The 17,177-nt window shown below is 41.5% G+C and overlaps 1 protein-coding gene across 1 annotated transcript in view; it reads left to right on the top strand.

Moving 5' to 3' along the window:
* Nucleotides 1-17,177, top strand: part of stt3b (STT3 oligosaccharyltransferase complex catalytic subunit B) — a 113,043-nt gene that overhangs the window by 33,027 nt on the left and 62,839 nt on the right. The window contains exon 2 of the mRNA XM_078242159.1: nucleotides 7,970-8,078. Coding sequence (XP_078098285.1) covers nucleotides 7,970-8,078 — 109 coding nt within the window. The remainder of the gene's footprint in view (nucleotides 1-7,969; nucleotides 8,079-17,177) is intronic.

The following is a 17,177-nucleotide window of genomic DNA, read 5'->3' as shown; positions in this document are numbered from 1 at the left end:
CTAATCACAGGTTGACATATTCTTGTGCATGTGTTGACTGATGTTGAATGATTTCCAGTTGTATGGTGCCTATTCCAAATCAATTAGATGATCGATCATTCCTGTCTGATTTTCTGGAGGATGATCCTTCGGGCAAAAGTTACCTCAAACATTCTAAGCGTTTGCTCCCTCCAATGACGCATAGTGCCAGCAATGCGTATCATTACAAGGTGCACTGCAGCAACTCAATGCCTCTTCCGATGACTCATTCCAAACCTGCAACCTCTACCGAGGACAAGGGCAGCAGATGTATGGAATGTCACCTGTAAGTTCCTCTCCAAGCCCCATACCATCCTGGTTTGGAACTATATCGCTGTTGCTTCACTGTTACTGGGTCAAAATTATGGAACTTGCTCCCTGACAACGCTGGATGTACCCACATCACATGGTCTGTAGTGGTTCAGGAAGGCAGATCCTCACCATTTTCTGAAGGGCTGTTAAAGGTGGGCAACAAATGCTGATCTAGCTAGCAACACAAACATCCTGTGAAGGAGTTAAAACAAAATTCAAATTCCCATTCTCAAAATATGCCTTCCATTTCTGAAGATGAGGGAGGAAGAGTATAGATAAACATCAACCAAAGACCTGTATAAAGGTATTTTTGGAGAAAAATCCATAGCCACTGAAAAACCAGCATACATGAGAGTTACAGAATACGTGTGGACACAGTTCAGTGATAACTATTTTATAGCATTAATTCATGTTATCAAAAGCTGAAACCATTAATCTTTGATCCTGCTACCTTCAGTAACTCTATATACCAATTTTTAATAAGTGCAAAAATTTATTCTTGGGTATACTATTTTATCTTGCTGTAAAGAACCTTGATGTTTCATTACGTTAAAGACGTTACATAACTAAGCTGTAGTGTGTTGCATACCTTGAGTAAGCATTATTTATATTGCCAACTTGGCCTCCACAGTGTAAAATTATTTAATTTTTAAAACTTGTTATTTTAATGATTCTTGTGATTTCCCCCCCCCCCCCAGATGCAATTAAATTAGTAGTTTTATTGTAACAGTACCCTTTAAATACAAGATTTCAGGTTCTTTCACCAGACTTCAACAAAGTCCAAAACTTCTTGCTGTAGAAAAAGCTCACATAGAGCTGCGAGTGTGAACACCAGCCTAGGAAATAAGTACAAACTTTGGGTCAGGAGCCTGGCCTTCTGACTTTTTGTTTCTAGTCGTGAAAATGAAAATCTAATTGGAAACTTTTTTTTTCCCCGGAGTTGAAAAGGCAGGTTTGCGTTTGGACACAAGACCGTTTGAAGAAAAAAACGTTTTCTTGAAATCCATCTGTTATTGTGTTTTCTATCCTCAAAGAAAACAGTTCCCTAAATACCACTCTTTTTATATAGTCCTTGGTTAGAATTCATGTTTTGTAGTACTGTTATAATTGCTCCTTCCTTGAGTCTAGGTTATATGGCATGTATGTTGAAGTTTGATGGTATAGAATTTCTAGAGGATGCAGACTATTCTGATCTTCTATAGAATAGTTGCAGATGAATTCTTTTAATTCACCTAATAGCTTGTCTAAAACTTTTTTCATTCAAATCCAGTGAATCTTCATCTTAAGCACAAGGGATAGCTTTCAAATAAGTTGCCTTAAATACATTAATGGTTTGATCAAATGGTAAATCAACATAAACAGCCTCCATATCCAGGAAATTTGTGGATTTTGACTCTTGGGCCTAGCATGTGCTTATAATACATAGGATATGTAATGAAAATGAAAAGGTTTTATTCAAATTGCAATCCAGAACGCCATCTGCTTTTGATTTAATTTATTATTGTCACATGTTTTAGTATACAGTAAAAAGTATTGTTTCTTGCACGCTATACAGACAAAGCATACCGTATATAGAGAAGGAAAGGAGAGAGTGCAAAATGTAGTGTTACAGTCATAGCTAGGGTGTAGAGAAAGATCAACTCAGTGTGATGTAGGTCCATTCAAAAGTCCGATGGCAGCATGGAAGAAGCTGTTCTTAGTCGGTTGGGACGTGTCCTCAGACTTGTATCTTTTTCACAACGGAAGAAGGTGGAAGAGAGTATGTCTGGGGTGCGTGGGGTCCTTAATTATGCTGGCTGCTTTTCCGAGGCAGTGGTAAATATATTCAGTGTCAGTGGGTGGGAGGCTGGTTTGAGCGATGGACTGGGCTTCGTTCACGACCTTTTGTAGTTTCTTGCGGTCTTGGACAGAGCAGGAGCCATACCAAGCTGTGATACAACCAGCAAGAATGCTTTCCATGGTGCATCCTCTAAATGTTGGTGAGAGTCATAGTAGACATGCCAAATTTCCTTAGTCTCCTGAGAAGGTAGAGGCACTGGTGGGGCTTTCTTAACTACAGTGTTGGCATGGAGGGACCAGGACAGGTTGGTGATCCGGACACCTAAAAACTTGAAGCTATCGCCCATTTCTACTTCGTCCCCGTTGATGTATACAGGAGCATGTTCTCCACTACGCTTCCTGAAGTCTATGTCCTTCGTTTGTTGACATTGAGGTTGTATGTTTGTAAGCAGATTTGTTGTGCTGGAACAGTGCATTTAGTTAAGGTTTATACAATATCATGGGTTTTTTTTTCTTGTTTGTAATTGGTAAAAGTTGTTGCTAATTTTCTTTGTTTTAATTGTATTCTTAAATAAACTTTGTTTGATAAAAGCTCCATAGTGGGTCATTTGAATCATACCTGAAGTGAAACATCTTGTGCTTACCCTAGCTAATTTCAAAGTTCAAAACATATGGCCTAGGTTGACTTCATAAAATACTTTGGAATTTCTGACTTGGATTATTACACTGCTTTCATTCTGTACGACAACGCTACTCACCGCTGCCCAGGCTCACCTGTAACCCTTAGCAGTTCAAGTTTTTTTTTCTCAAATCCATTGCCCATCAACTGCAGGATACTGCTGGATAGATGAGCAGTAATATCACACAATATATAAAAACTTGAAGCTCTTGACCATTTCTACTTCATCCCCATTGATGTAGACAAGGGCATGTCCTCCACTATGCTTCCTGAAGTCAATGACCATCTCCTTTTGTTGAGAGATTGTCGTAGCACCACATCCCGATTCTCCATCTCTTTCCTGTACTCCATCTTGTCATTGTTTGAGATCCAAACCTCTACGGTGGTGTCATCAGCAAATTTGAAAATAGAGTTGGAGGGAAATTTGGCCACACAGTCATAGGTATATAAGGAGTATAGTAAAGGGCCGAGGGCACAGTCTTGTGGGCACCGGTGTTGGTGATTATGGAGGAGGTGTTGATGCCTATCCTTACTGATTGTGGTCTGAGTTAGGAAGTTCAGGATCCAGTTGGAGGGAGGAGCCATGGAGTTTGGAGATGAATTTCATTGGAATAGTGGTATGGAAGTCTGAGCTGTAGTCGATAAATAGGACTCTGACATAGGTGTCTTTGTTATCTAGGTGTTCCAGGGTTGAGTGCAGAGCCAGGGAGATGGCGTCTGCTGTGGATTTATTGCGGGGGTAGGCGAACTATAGTGGATCCAGGCAATCTGGGAGGCTGGAATTGATTTGTGCCATGACTAACCTTTCGAAGTACTCATAATAATAGGTGTCAGAGCCACCTGATGATAGTCATTAAGGCATGCTGCCTGGCTTTTCTTTGGTACCAGGATGATGTTCGTCGTCTTGAAGCAGATAGGGACCTCAGATTGATGTAAAGAGGGGTTGAAGATATCTGCGAATACCCCTGCCAGCTATTCTGTGCAGGATCTGAGAGTTTGTCCGGATATCCCATTCGGGCCAGTCGCTTTCCGTGGGTTGAACTTCGAGAACGCTGCTCTGACGTCTGCAATGGTGACCTCGGGTACAGGTTTGTCCGAGGCTTTTGACGTGGAGAGCGTGCTCTTGCTGACCCCTTGCTCAAAATGGGCGGTGCATTAGTTCCGGCAATTTTACATGCCTTCATCTTGTAGTCTGTTTTGTCTTACAGATCTTGCCATAGTTGCGGGGGTCCATGTGGCTAGCTTGGGACTGGTTGCCACACGGTACTGTCTTTTGGCATCTTTGATGGATCTCAGATCACATCTGGCTTTCTTGTATAGGTCAGTGTCGCCTGACTTGAACGTCTCAGACCTGGACTTCAGCAAGCAGTGGATATCCCTGTTCATGCATGGTTTCTGGTTGGGGAAACACGCAGAGTTGTTTCTTTGGCACACTTCTACACACTTACTAATGAAGTCGTGGCATACTCATTCAGGCTGGTTTTAAATATTGACCAGTCTACTGACTCTAAGCAGTCCTGTAGGAGACCATCCAATTCCTCAGACCAACATTGCACGACTTTCTTTGATAGATTCTCCTGTTCAGTTTTTGCTTGTAAGCCGGGAACAGGAGCACAGCCTTGTGGTCTGATTTGCCAAAGTAAAGTGTGGGCGGGCAGTAGGCATGTTTGATATTTGTGTAGCAGTAGGCATGTTTGATATTTGTGTAGCAGTGGTCTAGGATGTTTGGGCCTCTGGTGGAACAGGAGACATGTTGGTGGTATCTTGGCAGGATTTTGAATGAAGCCGGTTTTTGAGTCCTGGATTTTGGGATGCTGGATAAGAGGTATGGCAACTATAATTTGTCTCGTCGATAAAGCAGTTCTCTGGTGTTTCAACAGAACCCCACAATTTTCCACCCCCCCTTGTTTAAGGATCCACTTTACAAAGTTTCCTTGGGTGTCACTCTTGTATTTTTCTTCTTTTTAGATTTTCTCAATTGTGGCCATATATTGCTTTTGTTAAACACTTCCTACAAAATATCTTTCGCACTCTAGGAATAACTAGCAAGATCTGTTGAAAATAAACTTGCAACAAAAATTTCCTTCTGAATATAATGTGTTCATTAAATATTAAGTAAACTACCACCCCCATGAAGCAAACTGGTGACATCATTGGAGCTTTGGATAAAACTCCATGGAGCTTTGATTTCCTGATACATTCTTCTCGGGAATTTGCTTTTAATTTGCATGTTGAAGACTCATTAATCGGCACTAAAATTTTAAAAAGAGAACATGCTGTTGGAAGTCGAATGAAAAGAGTAGAGGCTGAACCAGATGAGTACATGACAAAATGACACCTCTTTTGCCTCGTATCATATCCATGGGTGTTCTAAATTGTTTTTCTCATTCCTGCAAGAGCATCCCCAAAAAAACTGTGCTTACTCTTTGAAGCCAGCGTGGAATACCTCATCAATTATCATTTGACCATAACCCATCTTTTATAAAGAATGCCTTTGGATTACTCTTTCAAAATGTCAAAAGTAATCTTCAAAGCGTAATGCATCCTGACCATCTGCAGTTTTGTAAGCTTATTATTGCACTTTAAAAATGTCTCTATGATAGTGAATGAATAGCTGTTTCTTCTTCAATAAGATTTTAAAATGTTTTCACTCATTGCCTGCTTAAGTATATTTCATAATGCAAGAGGATCTTTAAGATGACTAAAAACTGTAGTTTTTGATCTGTAGTAGTGAAAAGTTTTCTAAGCTGAGAAGGGGCTAAATGCATAGTTGCATCTAATAAAGTATTCGCATTCCGCATTCAAAAGACCTAATTCAATCTCTGCACTTTTGTATGTAGGATGCACCCTATATGTCGAACTTACTTTCTGTTCAACATTCAATTAACAGATCCTAGAACAATTTTTTAAAAAATTATGGGAAATAGGGGATCGCCGTCTAGGCCAGCATTTATTGCCAATCCCTTATTGCCCTTGATGAGCTGCCTTCTTGAATCACTGCAGTCCAGTGGTGTTGGTGCACCCACACTGCTGTTAGAGAGGGACTTTGACACAGGAACAGTGATATATTTCCAAGTCAGGATAGTGAGTGACTTGAGGGGAACTCCCAGGTGGTGGTGTTCTCATGCCTTTGTCCTGCTAGATAGTAGCAGTTGTGGATTTGGAAGGTGCTGCCTAGGGAGGGAGCTTGGTAAGTTCCTGCAATGCATCTTGTAGATGGTACATTGCTGCCACGGTTTGTCAGTAGTGGAGGGAATGAATGGCACACCTTCCAAAACAGTCAAGTGGGCACTGCTTTGTCCTGGATTGTGTTGAGCTTGAATATTGTTGGAATTGCACTCATCCAGGTAAGTGGAGAGTGTTCCAGTACTTGTCTGACTTATGCCTTGTAGTTGGTGGAAAGACTTTTAGGGGTCAGGAAGTGGCTTACTCACCATAGGATTCCTAGCCTCTGACCCGCTCTTGTAACCACAGTATTTATGTGACTAGTCCAGTTCAGTTTCTGGTCAATGGTAACCCCCAGAATGATAGTGAGGGATTCAGCAATGGTAATGCCATTGAATGTCACAGGGCAATGGTTAGATTCTCTCTCTTGCTGGAGATGGTCATTGCCTGGCAATGTGTGGCACAAACATTACTTGCCACTTGCCAGCCCCAGCTTCAACATTGCCCAGGTAACGCTGCATTTGGACATGGACTGCTTCAGTAAATGAGGAATTGCAAATAGTACTGAACATTGTGTAATCATCAGCAAACACCCCTACTTCTGACTTATGGAAGGAAGGTCATTGAAGCAGCTGAAGATGCTTGGGCCTAGGACACTACCTTTAGGAACTCAAGCAGCGATGTCCTGGAACTGAGGTGATTGACCTTCAGTCGTCACCACCATCTTGCTTTGTGCTACGTATGACTCCAACCAGTGGAGGATTCTCTCTTCTCCCTGCCCCCCTCTCCCCTGCCGACTCCAGTTTTGTTAGGGCTCCTAAAGTCAGGAGCTGAGTGACCCTGGCAGAACCCAAAATGAGCCGGTGAGCAGATTATTATTAAGCAAGTGCTGCTTGGTAGCACAGTTGGTGGTGGACATTGTTGTTGATTGTTCACCTTTAACACATTCCTTAGAAAAAGCACATTAATCTATTAGGATACTGGGAGGAGGAACTCAGCATTCAGTTACTTTCAAAATCCATGTTTGGGTGTTCCCCTCCCAGTCGGCAGCACACAAGGACCACCACAATTGCTATCGTTTATCCTTGTGATAGCCTTGGTCTCCATCTGAGTGGCAAAGGCAAGGAGTGTCAATCTCCAGAGTACACAGCATGCAAGCAACATTGGTAACTTAGCAACTGTAACTGATGCCAGAAAAACAAGTGATTATGAAAATGTAGATATTTAATTAACCCCTCTAAATAGAGCAGGAGTTTATTTACATGTGATTGGAGTGCACCTCATCTCTCGTAACATGAAATGCACCCTATTTTATTGAATTGAGGCCATTGCAGCTTCATCTCTAATTCATACTATTTTGATACAATTCACTTGGAAATGGAGGTGGAACAAATGGAAAAAAAATAGACATTTGATACCTCTGGTTTTGTAGTTTGGCCATCTAAAATACAGGTCTTGTTTTCTCACCCAGTGCAACTTGGAGCTTTCTGATCGTTTTCATTTGTGCTGGAGAGGGAAATGGTTGTGTGAATTGGTGCTGCTGTAGGGAAAGAGTGATCTTGTTTTCTACTTTTTTTTTGTGTAGCCCTAACCTTTAACATAGTACAACTATGGTTTCACAGTATTTCAGAGACAAAATAATTAAATGTTTTAATGCAGCTGATGGGCGACAGTGGGGAATAACGGTGACATTACAGCTTAATACATGAGAATTTAGTGGTAAAAAAACTGGCAATTTTATTTTTATTGCCAAATACTAGCATTTGAAGGTTGAATCACGCGTGAAGTATTGTTTGGGTAGTATAGAAGTTTGTGTGCTGCAGTCTCATTGATGAAGATTTCAAATCGTTCCCAGTAATGTGTTTGCATAATTTGCAGCAGCTCCTGCTAGCATTTTCCCACTTAATGCATTTCAAGGCTGTGATTTTGATTCACCGTGTTGTAGAATTGTTGGCCCGTTATTTGAATAGCTATAAATAATTGTTTAATAACTGAAACTTTCTCTGTATTTTACAGGTTTAACTACCGTTCCACACATTATCTTGCATCCCATGGGTTCTATGATTTTCTAAACTGGTTTGATGAAAGAGCATGGTATCCTCTGGGAAGAATAGTCGGAGGAACGGTAAGAATTCAGAATTAAAATGTCTTGTAACTATTATTTTTGATGCTGTAAAATTGTACCACAAAACGTACGTGCAAGGGGTGCAGTGCGGTGGTTTGGGGGGGTGGAGAGAGGGAAGAGTACCATCCAAAATGGTGCTTTGAGGTCACTTTCATCACTAATTTTCATCCGTACATCTTAAGAACTCGTAAATTGCCTTGTGTGTTTCTGATGGGTTGATTTTTTTTTAAATGTATTTTTAATGGCATTTGACGCCTGCAGTGAGAGGTTTCATAGCAGCTATTTTTGTAGACCACGCACAGTAGGCATAAGGACCAGAGGCCAGAAGTTAATGTTTTTCTGAGGCTGTGCTACAGTGAGGCAGATGGGCAGAAGCCAAAGTAAAGAGTGCAGTTGAAGCCTGAAGGCAAAGTTTAACTTTTTGCCAGGTAGCTAGGTAGGAAAGATTAATGAAGATATGGAAGCTCAAAAATCTTAAGGCAATTAGTTCAAGGAGCTATAGAAAATGAGAAGCTGCGTGAATTTTTGCTTTTATCTTTGGGGAGACAGAACCTCGCTTCCACAATCTTTCTAAGAATTAAACTGGTTCAGTGAAGTCACCAAAAGGCCAGATAGTGTATTGAATGTTGATTTAATATCTTCGACATTTCCTAATCCACCATACAAGTGGCACAGTGCTGCACCAAGCAATAGGCTCCTCTTCTCATTCATTGCTTCTTTACAACCTTTGTATTGGAATCAGTGGTCTTGCTTTAACCTCATTTGGATTTCCATTCACACTGGAGTTTTCATTCATTATCTACTTGAATGCAAAAATTAGGAGAAAATTATATAGAGCAACAATTATCTTTCCATTCTGTCTCTCCATTCAGGGTGTAAAAACAATCGTAACAAATGTTAGCATTTTCTAAGTTCTATTATCAGCATTTTTCTTATGGGCTGTGGGTGTCACTGGCTAGGCCAGCATTTGGTGTCCATCTCTAATTGCCCTTGAAGGTGGCAGTGAGCTGCCTTGAACTGCTGAAGTCCTTTGGTGGAGATACACCCACATCGCTGCTAGGGAAGAGTTCTAGGATTTTGACCCAGTGACAGAAATGGAAAGGCAGGTAAGGATGGTGAGTGACTTGGAGGGAACTTCCAGGTGGTGGTGTTCTCATGTCTGACGCTCTTGTCCTGCTAGATGGTAGCAGTTGTGGATTTGGAGGATGCTGCCTTAAGCGGCTTGGAGTTTCCGCAGTGCATCTTAAGAGTTGCTTCTAAGTCAGAATACTTTGATTCATTTCATGTAAGAATGGGACTAACCCAATGTTTTTCAAGTTCTGAACTATTAAAAGCCCAAAACTGCAAGAAATGTAGTTGTGAACAAGACTTGCAACATAAAGAACGCAGGTCAAACAGAACTAATTTGAACAGCGAAAAGAGTGCAAAAAAACTTTCGATGTTTCCAAGTGAACACCATGTACAAGTTCACTTTTTCTTTCCTGTTAAAATAAATTTTGAACAGTTGTTTGGCATTGACTTAACACTAAATTAAATATGGGAGGGAAGAAGAGATGCTTTGCATTTCAAATATTATTTAAACTTTAAGCAATATTTGAAATGCAAAGCATTTCTTTCATAAACCTTAAATATTGTGCTTTGCAATGAAGGTTATTCACCATCAGATATAATACTTCAGTGCACCAGCAGTTGACTGGTGCACTGAATGGGAGGGCATTTAGGGTTTCCACTTGCTTCCCGAAGGACATTTGATTAAGAGTTTTGCAAAAAAATCCATAAGACGTAGGAGCAGAGGTAAGTTATTCAGCCCATCGAGTCTACTCCACCATTCAATGAGACCATGACTGATTTGATTTGATCCTCAACTCCACTTTCCCACCTTGACTCCATAACCTTTGGTTCCCTTACGGAGTAAAAATCTGTCTATCTCAGCCTTGAGCATATCAAATGACCCAGCCTCTATAGCCCTCTGCTGTAAAGAATTCCACAGAATCACTACCCTCCACGAGAAGAAATTCCTCCTAATCTCTGTCTTAAAAAGTTTGTTGCTAACTTAATAGATGACTGTTGCAATGCAGTTATGAGGGGCTATATCTATTCATAGGTCATACATCAAAAACATCCCAAAACTTGGTGGTGGTCATTCAAAAGCAGGGTTCTTGAAGGTTTCAAGAGATCCACGAAAAGTATCCAGAGAATGTGTAGAAAAAAAATTATTAGTAAGCCAATCAAACCCTTGAATTGAGATAAGTCATGGCTATGATGCCTTGTCCATCAAGGAACACAATCCAATCAGTGAATCAGAGCTGAGGGTCTCTAGTGTTCACAAGTTTTGGTTGAAAAGAAAAGCTCAAGCTGGTCAACGCACATAAGGCAGCAACAGTAGTGCAGATGCAGTGCACGGAGGGAGACTCCGGAAGGAAGGACAAGGTGATAAGATGCTGTGTCTTTGCCTGGTGAACAGCAATGAGAATCTGAGAGGGCCAGTGAAAATGTCCGAGACTGATTGACACCCTCATTTTGTTTCCCGAGTGATGTGATTACGTCAAACCAGCTGACAAAATTCTCCATGTGTCCATATTTCCTTCATGCTTCTGGTTCCTTTGTTCCAACCTGCACACCTGATTTCACTATCCTCCAACCCTTCAATTTTATTCTTTTTCACCTGTTTCATCTTGATAATTTCATGGGGCTTTAAGAATTGTCATAACTTTAGGTTGTGGCATTTGTGTTTGTGATGTTCTTAAAGAACCAGATCCAGAAGCAGAGGGAATCTTGGGCCAAAACGGGTAAGTCAGCTCATGTTGGTGTTTGTGGAATAAAGCCCCATTGTGCACCCAGCACTTGGTCATTTAATTTCATATTATTACAATGTTCCAGCCTATATGATTCCAAACCCATGCCCTTACTATATCATCAATAAAACAGCCGTACTTAAACTTTGTCCTTGTTTGTGATTCTATTTCACAGTAACTTCACTGCAGTGTTAGTTTTATTTTTTATGTCCATAAAAGCAGCAGCAGGCAAGTGTTAGACCCATGCAGAATGTTTGCAGTCATTGCACAAAGTCCAAAATTTGGAAAAATGTTTGTTTTTGGGGGCCGTGTGTGAATGTGCCATTTGGGCGGGAAAAACATTCATCAATTACTGTGCAACTAAATTGTATTAAACTAAATGATTAATATTATACATCTATGTTCTGATTTGGTAATTCCACAAGCGAATTTACAAGATTGGGAAAGTTGCAATTCCCTTTCTGCTGTATCATTATGAATTAGAATTGTGTTCAGTACCATATTTATATGGTATATACATTTTTTTTAAATGCCTTTATCGGGTTTGCATTTGGGAAGCATAATTATGCAAAATATGTCTGGCCAGTCAGAGTGCAAAGGAGAGGGACAGAATCTCAGCCCAAGGGGAATGACTAGAAGATAGCAGTCAATTTGCAAGTGAAACAAAAGTAATGAGTTTAATTGTAAAATTATTACTTATGCTGCAAAAATACTTTGCTGTGGTACAAGGAGCCTGTGAAACAAAATAGGAGGGAAGCCTCGGAAGGAAAATGTGACGGCCCCCTGTTCCACAGCATCAACCACTTCTTGAAGAAGCCACCCGCCTGCTCTTGTTTCCCTACCACCTTGAGTCATGGTCACCATTCTCTGTCCAACATGGTCATTGTTTCCTGTTCCACCCTTCCCACTCTCTCATTAAAGCAAAGATTTGCTGTTTAATGTCAAGAGAACAGGAAATATCACATCTATCTTTGGTAAAAATTGGTCTAAAAATCCCTTTGACATTTCCTGTGTGAAACTGTCAACCATTAGTTGTCACTATTCCCTGTCATGTGCAGATGTGCTCCTTTTAACATGATTTCCCATTCTAAACTGTGTGCATCATAAATAGCCTGGAAATGAAACACAGCTGTCTTAGCTGTGGCTCAGTGGTACCTCTCTCCCTTCTGAGTCAGTATGTTTTGTTTAAATTTCACACTATAGACTTGAGCGCATGACCTAGGTTGACACTCCACAGCAGTACTGAGAATGCTGCAATGTCAGAGGTGTTGTTTTTCAGATGAGTTGTTGAATTGGGGCCCCATCTGTCCTCAGGTGTAAGTAAAATATCACAATGCACAATTCAAAGAACATGAGAACTAGGAGTAGGCCATCTGGCCCTTCAAGCTTGCTCCGCCATTCAATAAGATCATGGCTGATCTTTTCGTGGACTCAGCTCCACTCACCCGCCTGCTCACCATAATCCTTAATTCCTTTACTGTTCAAAAATCTATCTATCCTTGCCTTAAAAACGTGCAACGAGGTAGCCTCAACTACTTCATTGGGCAGGGAATTCCACAGATTCGCAATCCTTTGTGTGAAGAAATTCCTCCTCAACTCAGTCGTAAATCTGCTCCCCCCCCTTATTTTGAGGTCATGTCCCCTAGTTCTAGTTTCACCCGTCAGTGGAAACTACTTCCCTGCTATCTTATCTATTCCCTTCATAATCTTATGTTTCTATAAGATCTCCCCTCATTCTTCTGAATTCCAATGAATATAGCCCCAGTCTACTCAGTCTCTCCTCATAACCCAACCCTCTCAACTCCGGAATCAACCTAGTGAATCTCCTCTGCACCCCCTCCAGTGCCAGTATATCCTTTCTCAAGTAAGGAGACCAAAACTGTACACAGTACTCCAGGTGTGGCCTCACCAGCACCTTATACAGCTGCAACATAACCTCGCTGTTTTTAAGCTCCATCCCTCTAGCAATGAAGGGCAAAATTCCATTTGCTGCCTTAATTACCCTGCTTCACCTGCAAACCAACTTTTTGTGATTCATGCACAAGGACACCCAGGTCCCTCTGCACAGCAGCATGCTGCAATTTTTTACCATTTAAATAATAGTCCATTTTGCTGTTATTCCTACCAAAATGAATGACCTTACATTTACCAACATTGTACTCCATCTGCCAGACCCTTGCCCACTCACTTAGACTATCTATATCCGTTTGCAGACTCTCAGCATCCTCTGCACACTTTGCTCTGCCACTCATCTTAATGTCATCTGTGAATTTTGACAGACTGCACTTGATCCCCAACTCCAAATCATCGATGTAAATCGTAAACAATTGCGGTCCCAACACTGATCCCTGAGGCACACCACTAGTCACTGATCGCCAACCAGAAAAACACCCATTTACCCCCACTCTTTGCTTTCTGTTAATCAATCCTCTATCCATGGTAATGCATTACCCATAACACCATAACATCTTATGCAGCAGCCTTTGGTGTGGCACCTTGTCAAATGCCTTCTGGAAATCCAGATACACCACATCCACAGTTCCCCATTGTCTACTGCGCACACAATGTTCTCAAAGAATTCCACCAAATTAGTCAAACATGACCTGCCCTTCATGAGCCCATGCTGCGTCTTCGCAATGGGACAATTTATATCCAGATGTCTCGCTATTTCTTCCTTAATAGATTCAAGCATTTTCCCTACTACAGAAGTTAAGCTAACCGACCTATAGTTACCTGTCTTTTGTCCACCTTTTTTAAACAGTGTCGTCACATTTGCTGTTTTCCAATCTGGGAACCACCCCAGAGTCCAGCGAATTTTGGTAAATTGCCACTGGTGCATTTGCTATTTCTCCCGCTATCTCTTTTAGTACCCTGGGATGCATTCTATCAGGACCAGGAGACTTGTCTACCTTTAGCCCCATTAACTTGCCCAACACTACCTCTTTCGTGATAGTTTCTAGGTCCTCATCTGCCGTAGCCACCTTGTCATCAATTTTTGGCATGTTATTTGTGTCTTCCACTGTGAAGGCTGACACAAAATACAAGAGTTTGAAAGTTCTCTGTATCCTAACCAATATATATATCTCACCTAACATGACTAAAAAGAGCTTAACTGATCATGGTCTCATTGTTCTTTGTAAGGCCTTGCTCCTTGCAGATTGACTGCCAGGTTTCTTACAGCAGTGACTACACTTAAATATTTAGTTGCTTGTAAAGCACATTGGGATCTCCAAAATATAATGCATGTTTTTCCTTTTCTGGCTAACGTCTGGTGAGTAAGAATGGAAGATAGTCAGTTTCAGCAGGGTGAGAACACATATAGCTTCATTAAGTTGGAATCCAAGATTGGCAGGCGTAACTAACTAGGAACAATGGCTACCCTTAAAGGGGATGATCTGTGTGCAGTCTGGGTACATTCTCTTAGGTTGGGGGGGACAAAATCTGCTTTTTTTTAAAAGAACCATTTTTCCCTCCACTGACCTTATTTGTGAACAGAACTCCCACTCACCTGATGAAGGGGCAGCGCTCCGAAAGCTTGTGGCTTGTGCTACCAAATAAACCTGTTGGACTTCAACTGGTGTTGAGACTTCTTACTGTGCTTATTTGCTGGTACATGCTTATGTTTATATGCTGTGTCCCTTCCTGTCACACTCTGGTTATCATTACCTGCGTCATTATCCTGCCTTTGTCCTTTCTCTTCAACTTTCCACGCATCCTTCATGTGAACCCTTCTCCCCACTTTAGTTTAAAGCCCTCTCTACACCCCTAACTTTATGACTTGCCAAGATACAGAATGCTGCGATGGTGAAGGCCATCCCAAAGTTGCAACTCCCTCTTTCCCCAGTATTGGTACCAGTGCCCCATGAATGGAAACCCATTTCTCCCACACCAATCTTTGAACTCTTATCTTATTTTCCCAATGCCAATTTGCTCACGGCTCAAGTAATAACCAGAGATTAATTCAGCAGTTCTGTTTTTTCATAGTCACAAGCTGCTCGTTCTCCCTCACCAGGCCTCTTTTTTTTTTTGTCCTACCTATGTCATTGGTACCCACGTGGGTCATGATAACTGGATCTTTCCTCTCCCGGTCCATGTTCCCCTCTCGTTCTGAGGAAATGGCCTTAACCCTGGCAGGAAACGCAGCCTTTGGAAGTAATGTTTTCAGCTTCAAAGACCAGTATCTATCCCTAAATATACTGCCTGCTACTACAGCAGCGTTCCTTTTTACAATGGTCAGTTTGCTCAACCTCTTTGCAGTCTCTGCTCATCCACACAAGCAGCACATACTTCAAACCTGTTGGGCATTTGCAAGGGCTGAGGCTCCTCCTTTGCTACCATCTGGATCCCCATATCTTGTCTCTCTTTTAGTCACACCCTCCTGCCCCTGACAATGAAGCAAATCTGAAATATTGATTCTTAAGAGGTGTGACTGCCTCCTAGAAGAGTGTCCAGTTAACTTTCCCCCTTTCTGAGGCATCACAAAACTTGGACTCAGCTCATCAACTCTTCACCAAAGTTCATCAAGCTGCAGACACTTGCTGTAGATGTGGTGGCCATGGATCACTCTGGTGTTCACCAGCAACCACATGCTCCAGCTGCAACACATCACCTGGCCTGCGATCTTTATTGTGCTTAACTAAATAGTTCTCAAGTTTAGAAATATCACTGTCTGTAGTTATACCAAATAGTTTAACTCAGTAAACAAGTTTAATACGATACTTGTAACTCCCCAGTACCGGTTTAAACTACCACCCATATTTAGAGGGATAAAATCTTAATTCACCAAACAACCACCTATCTGCTTGTCTAATTAAAGCCTTGATTGCTCATTAGCTTCTGGAGACTGAACAAAATGCATAAAAAAGAACCCCCTTTTCCCCATCTGCACTAAATTCCCAAGTTAACATTTGCACCTTGTTGCACTCTGGCCTCATCACACTCTGTGCCCAGAGAATAGTGGTGAAAGTTTGTTTTTCAGACTGGAAAAAGGTATACAGTGGGGTTCCCCAGGGGCCGGTACTAGGGCTACTGTTTTTCTTAATATATGATAGTGACTTAGACTTGGACACAATGTTAAAATTTACAGATGATAAGCCTAGAAGTATAATGAACTGAGAAGGGCAGTAATAGACATCCAGATGACTGAGGCTAGGGGCACATGTAAAAGATGAAACGAAAATGATACATTTTAGAGTCAGAAGTTTACAACATGGAAACGGGCCCTTTGGCCCAACTTGTCTATGCTGCCCAGTTTTTAACCATTAAGCTAGCCCCAGTTGCCCACATTTGGCCCATATCCATCTATACCAATCTTACCCATGTAACTGTCTAAACGCTTTTTAAAAGACAAAATTGTACCCACCTCTACTACTACCTCTGGCAGCTCGTTCCAGACACTCAACCTTCTAGGTGAAAAAATTGCTGGTTTGGACCCCTTTGTTTCTTCCCTCTCACCTTAAACCTATGCCCTCTAGTTTTAGACTCCCCTACCATTGGAAAAAGATTTTCATTATCTATCTACCTTATCTATGCCTCTTATTTTATAGACCTCTAAAGTCACCCCTAAGTCTTCTACGCTCCAGGGAAAAAAGTCCCAGTCTGTCCAGCCTCTCCTTATAACTCAAACCATCAAGCCCTGGCAGCATCCTCGAAGACCTTTTCTGTACTCTTTCTAGTTTAATATCCTTGCCATAATAGGATAACCAGAACTGTACACAGTATTCCAAGTGTGGTCTTAACAATGCCTCGTATAACTTCAAGATGTCCCAACGCCTGTATTCGGTGTTCTGACCATTGAAACCAAGCATGCTGAATGCTGCCTTCACCACCCTGTCCGCGGGTGACTCCATTTTTAAGGAGCTATGAAACTGTACCCCGAGGTCTTTGTTCTATAACTCTTCCCAACGCCCTACCATTAACTGAGTAAGTCCTGTCCTGGTTTGATCTACCAAAATGCGTCACCTTGTATTTATCTAAATTTAACTCCATCTGCCATTCATCAACCTACTGGCCCAATTGATCAAGATCCCGGTGCAATCCTAGATAACCTTTTTCATTGTCCACTATACCACCAATCTTGGTGTCATCTGCAAACTTACTAACCATTCCTCCTAAATTCCCATCCAAATCATGAATATAAATGACAAATAACAGTGGACCCAGCACCGATCCCTGAGACACACCACTGATCACAGGCCCCCAGTTTTTAAAAACAACCCTCTACAACCACCCTCTGTCTTCTGTCATCAAACGAATTTTGTATCCAATTGGCTACCTTATCCTGGATCCCATGGGATTTAGCCTT

The sequence above is a fragment of the Mustelus asterias genome, chromosome 2, assembly GCF_964213995.1.
Source record: "Mustelus asterias chromosome 2, sMusAst1.hap1.1, whole genome shotgun sequence".
Lineage (NCBI taxonomy): Eukaryota > Metazoa > Chordata > Chondrichthyes > Carcharhiniformes > Triakidae > Mustelus > Mustelus asterias.
Note: the sequence above shows the minus strand (reverse complement) of the source record. Positions and strands in the feature narration are given on the sequence as shown.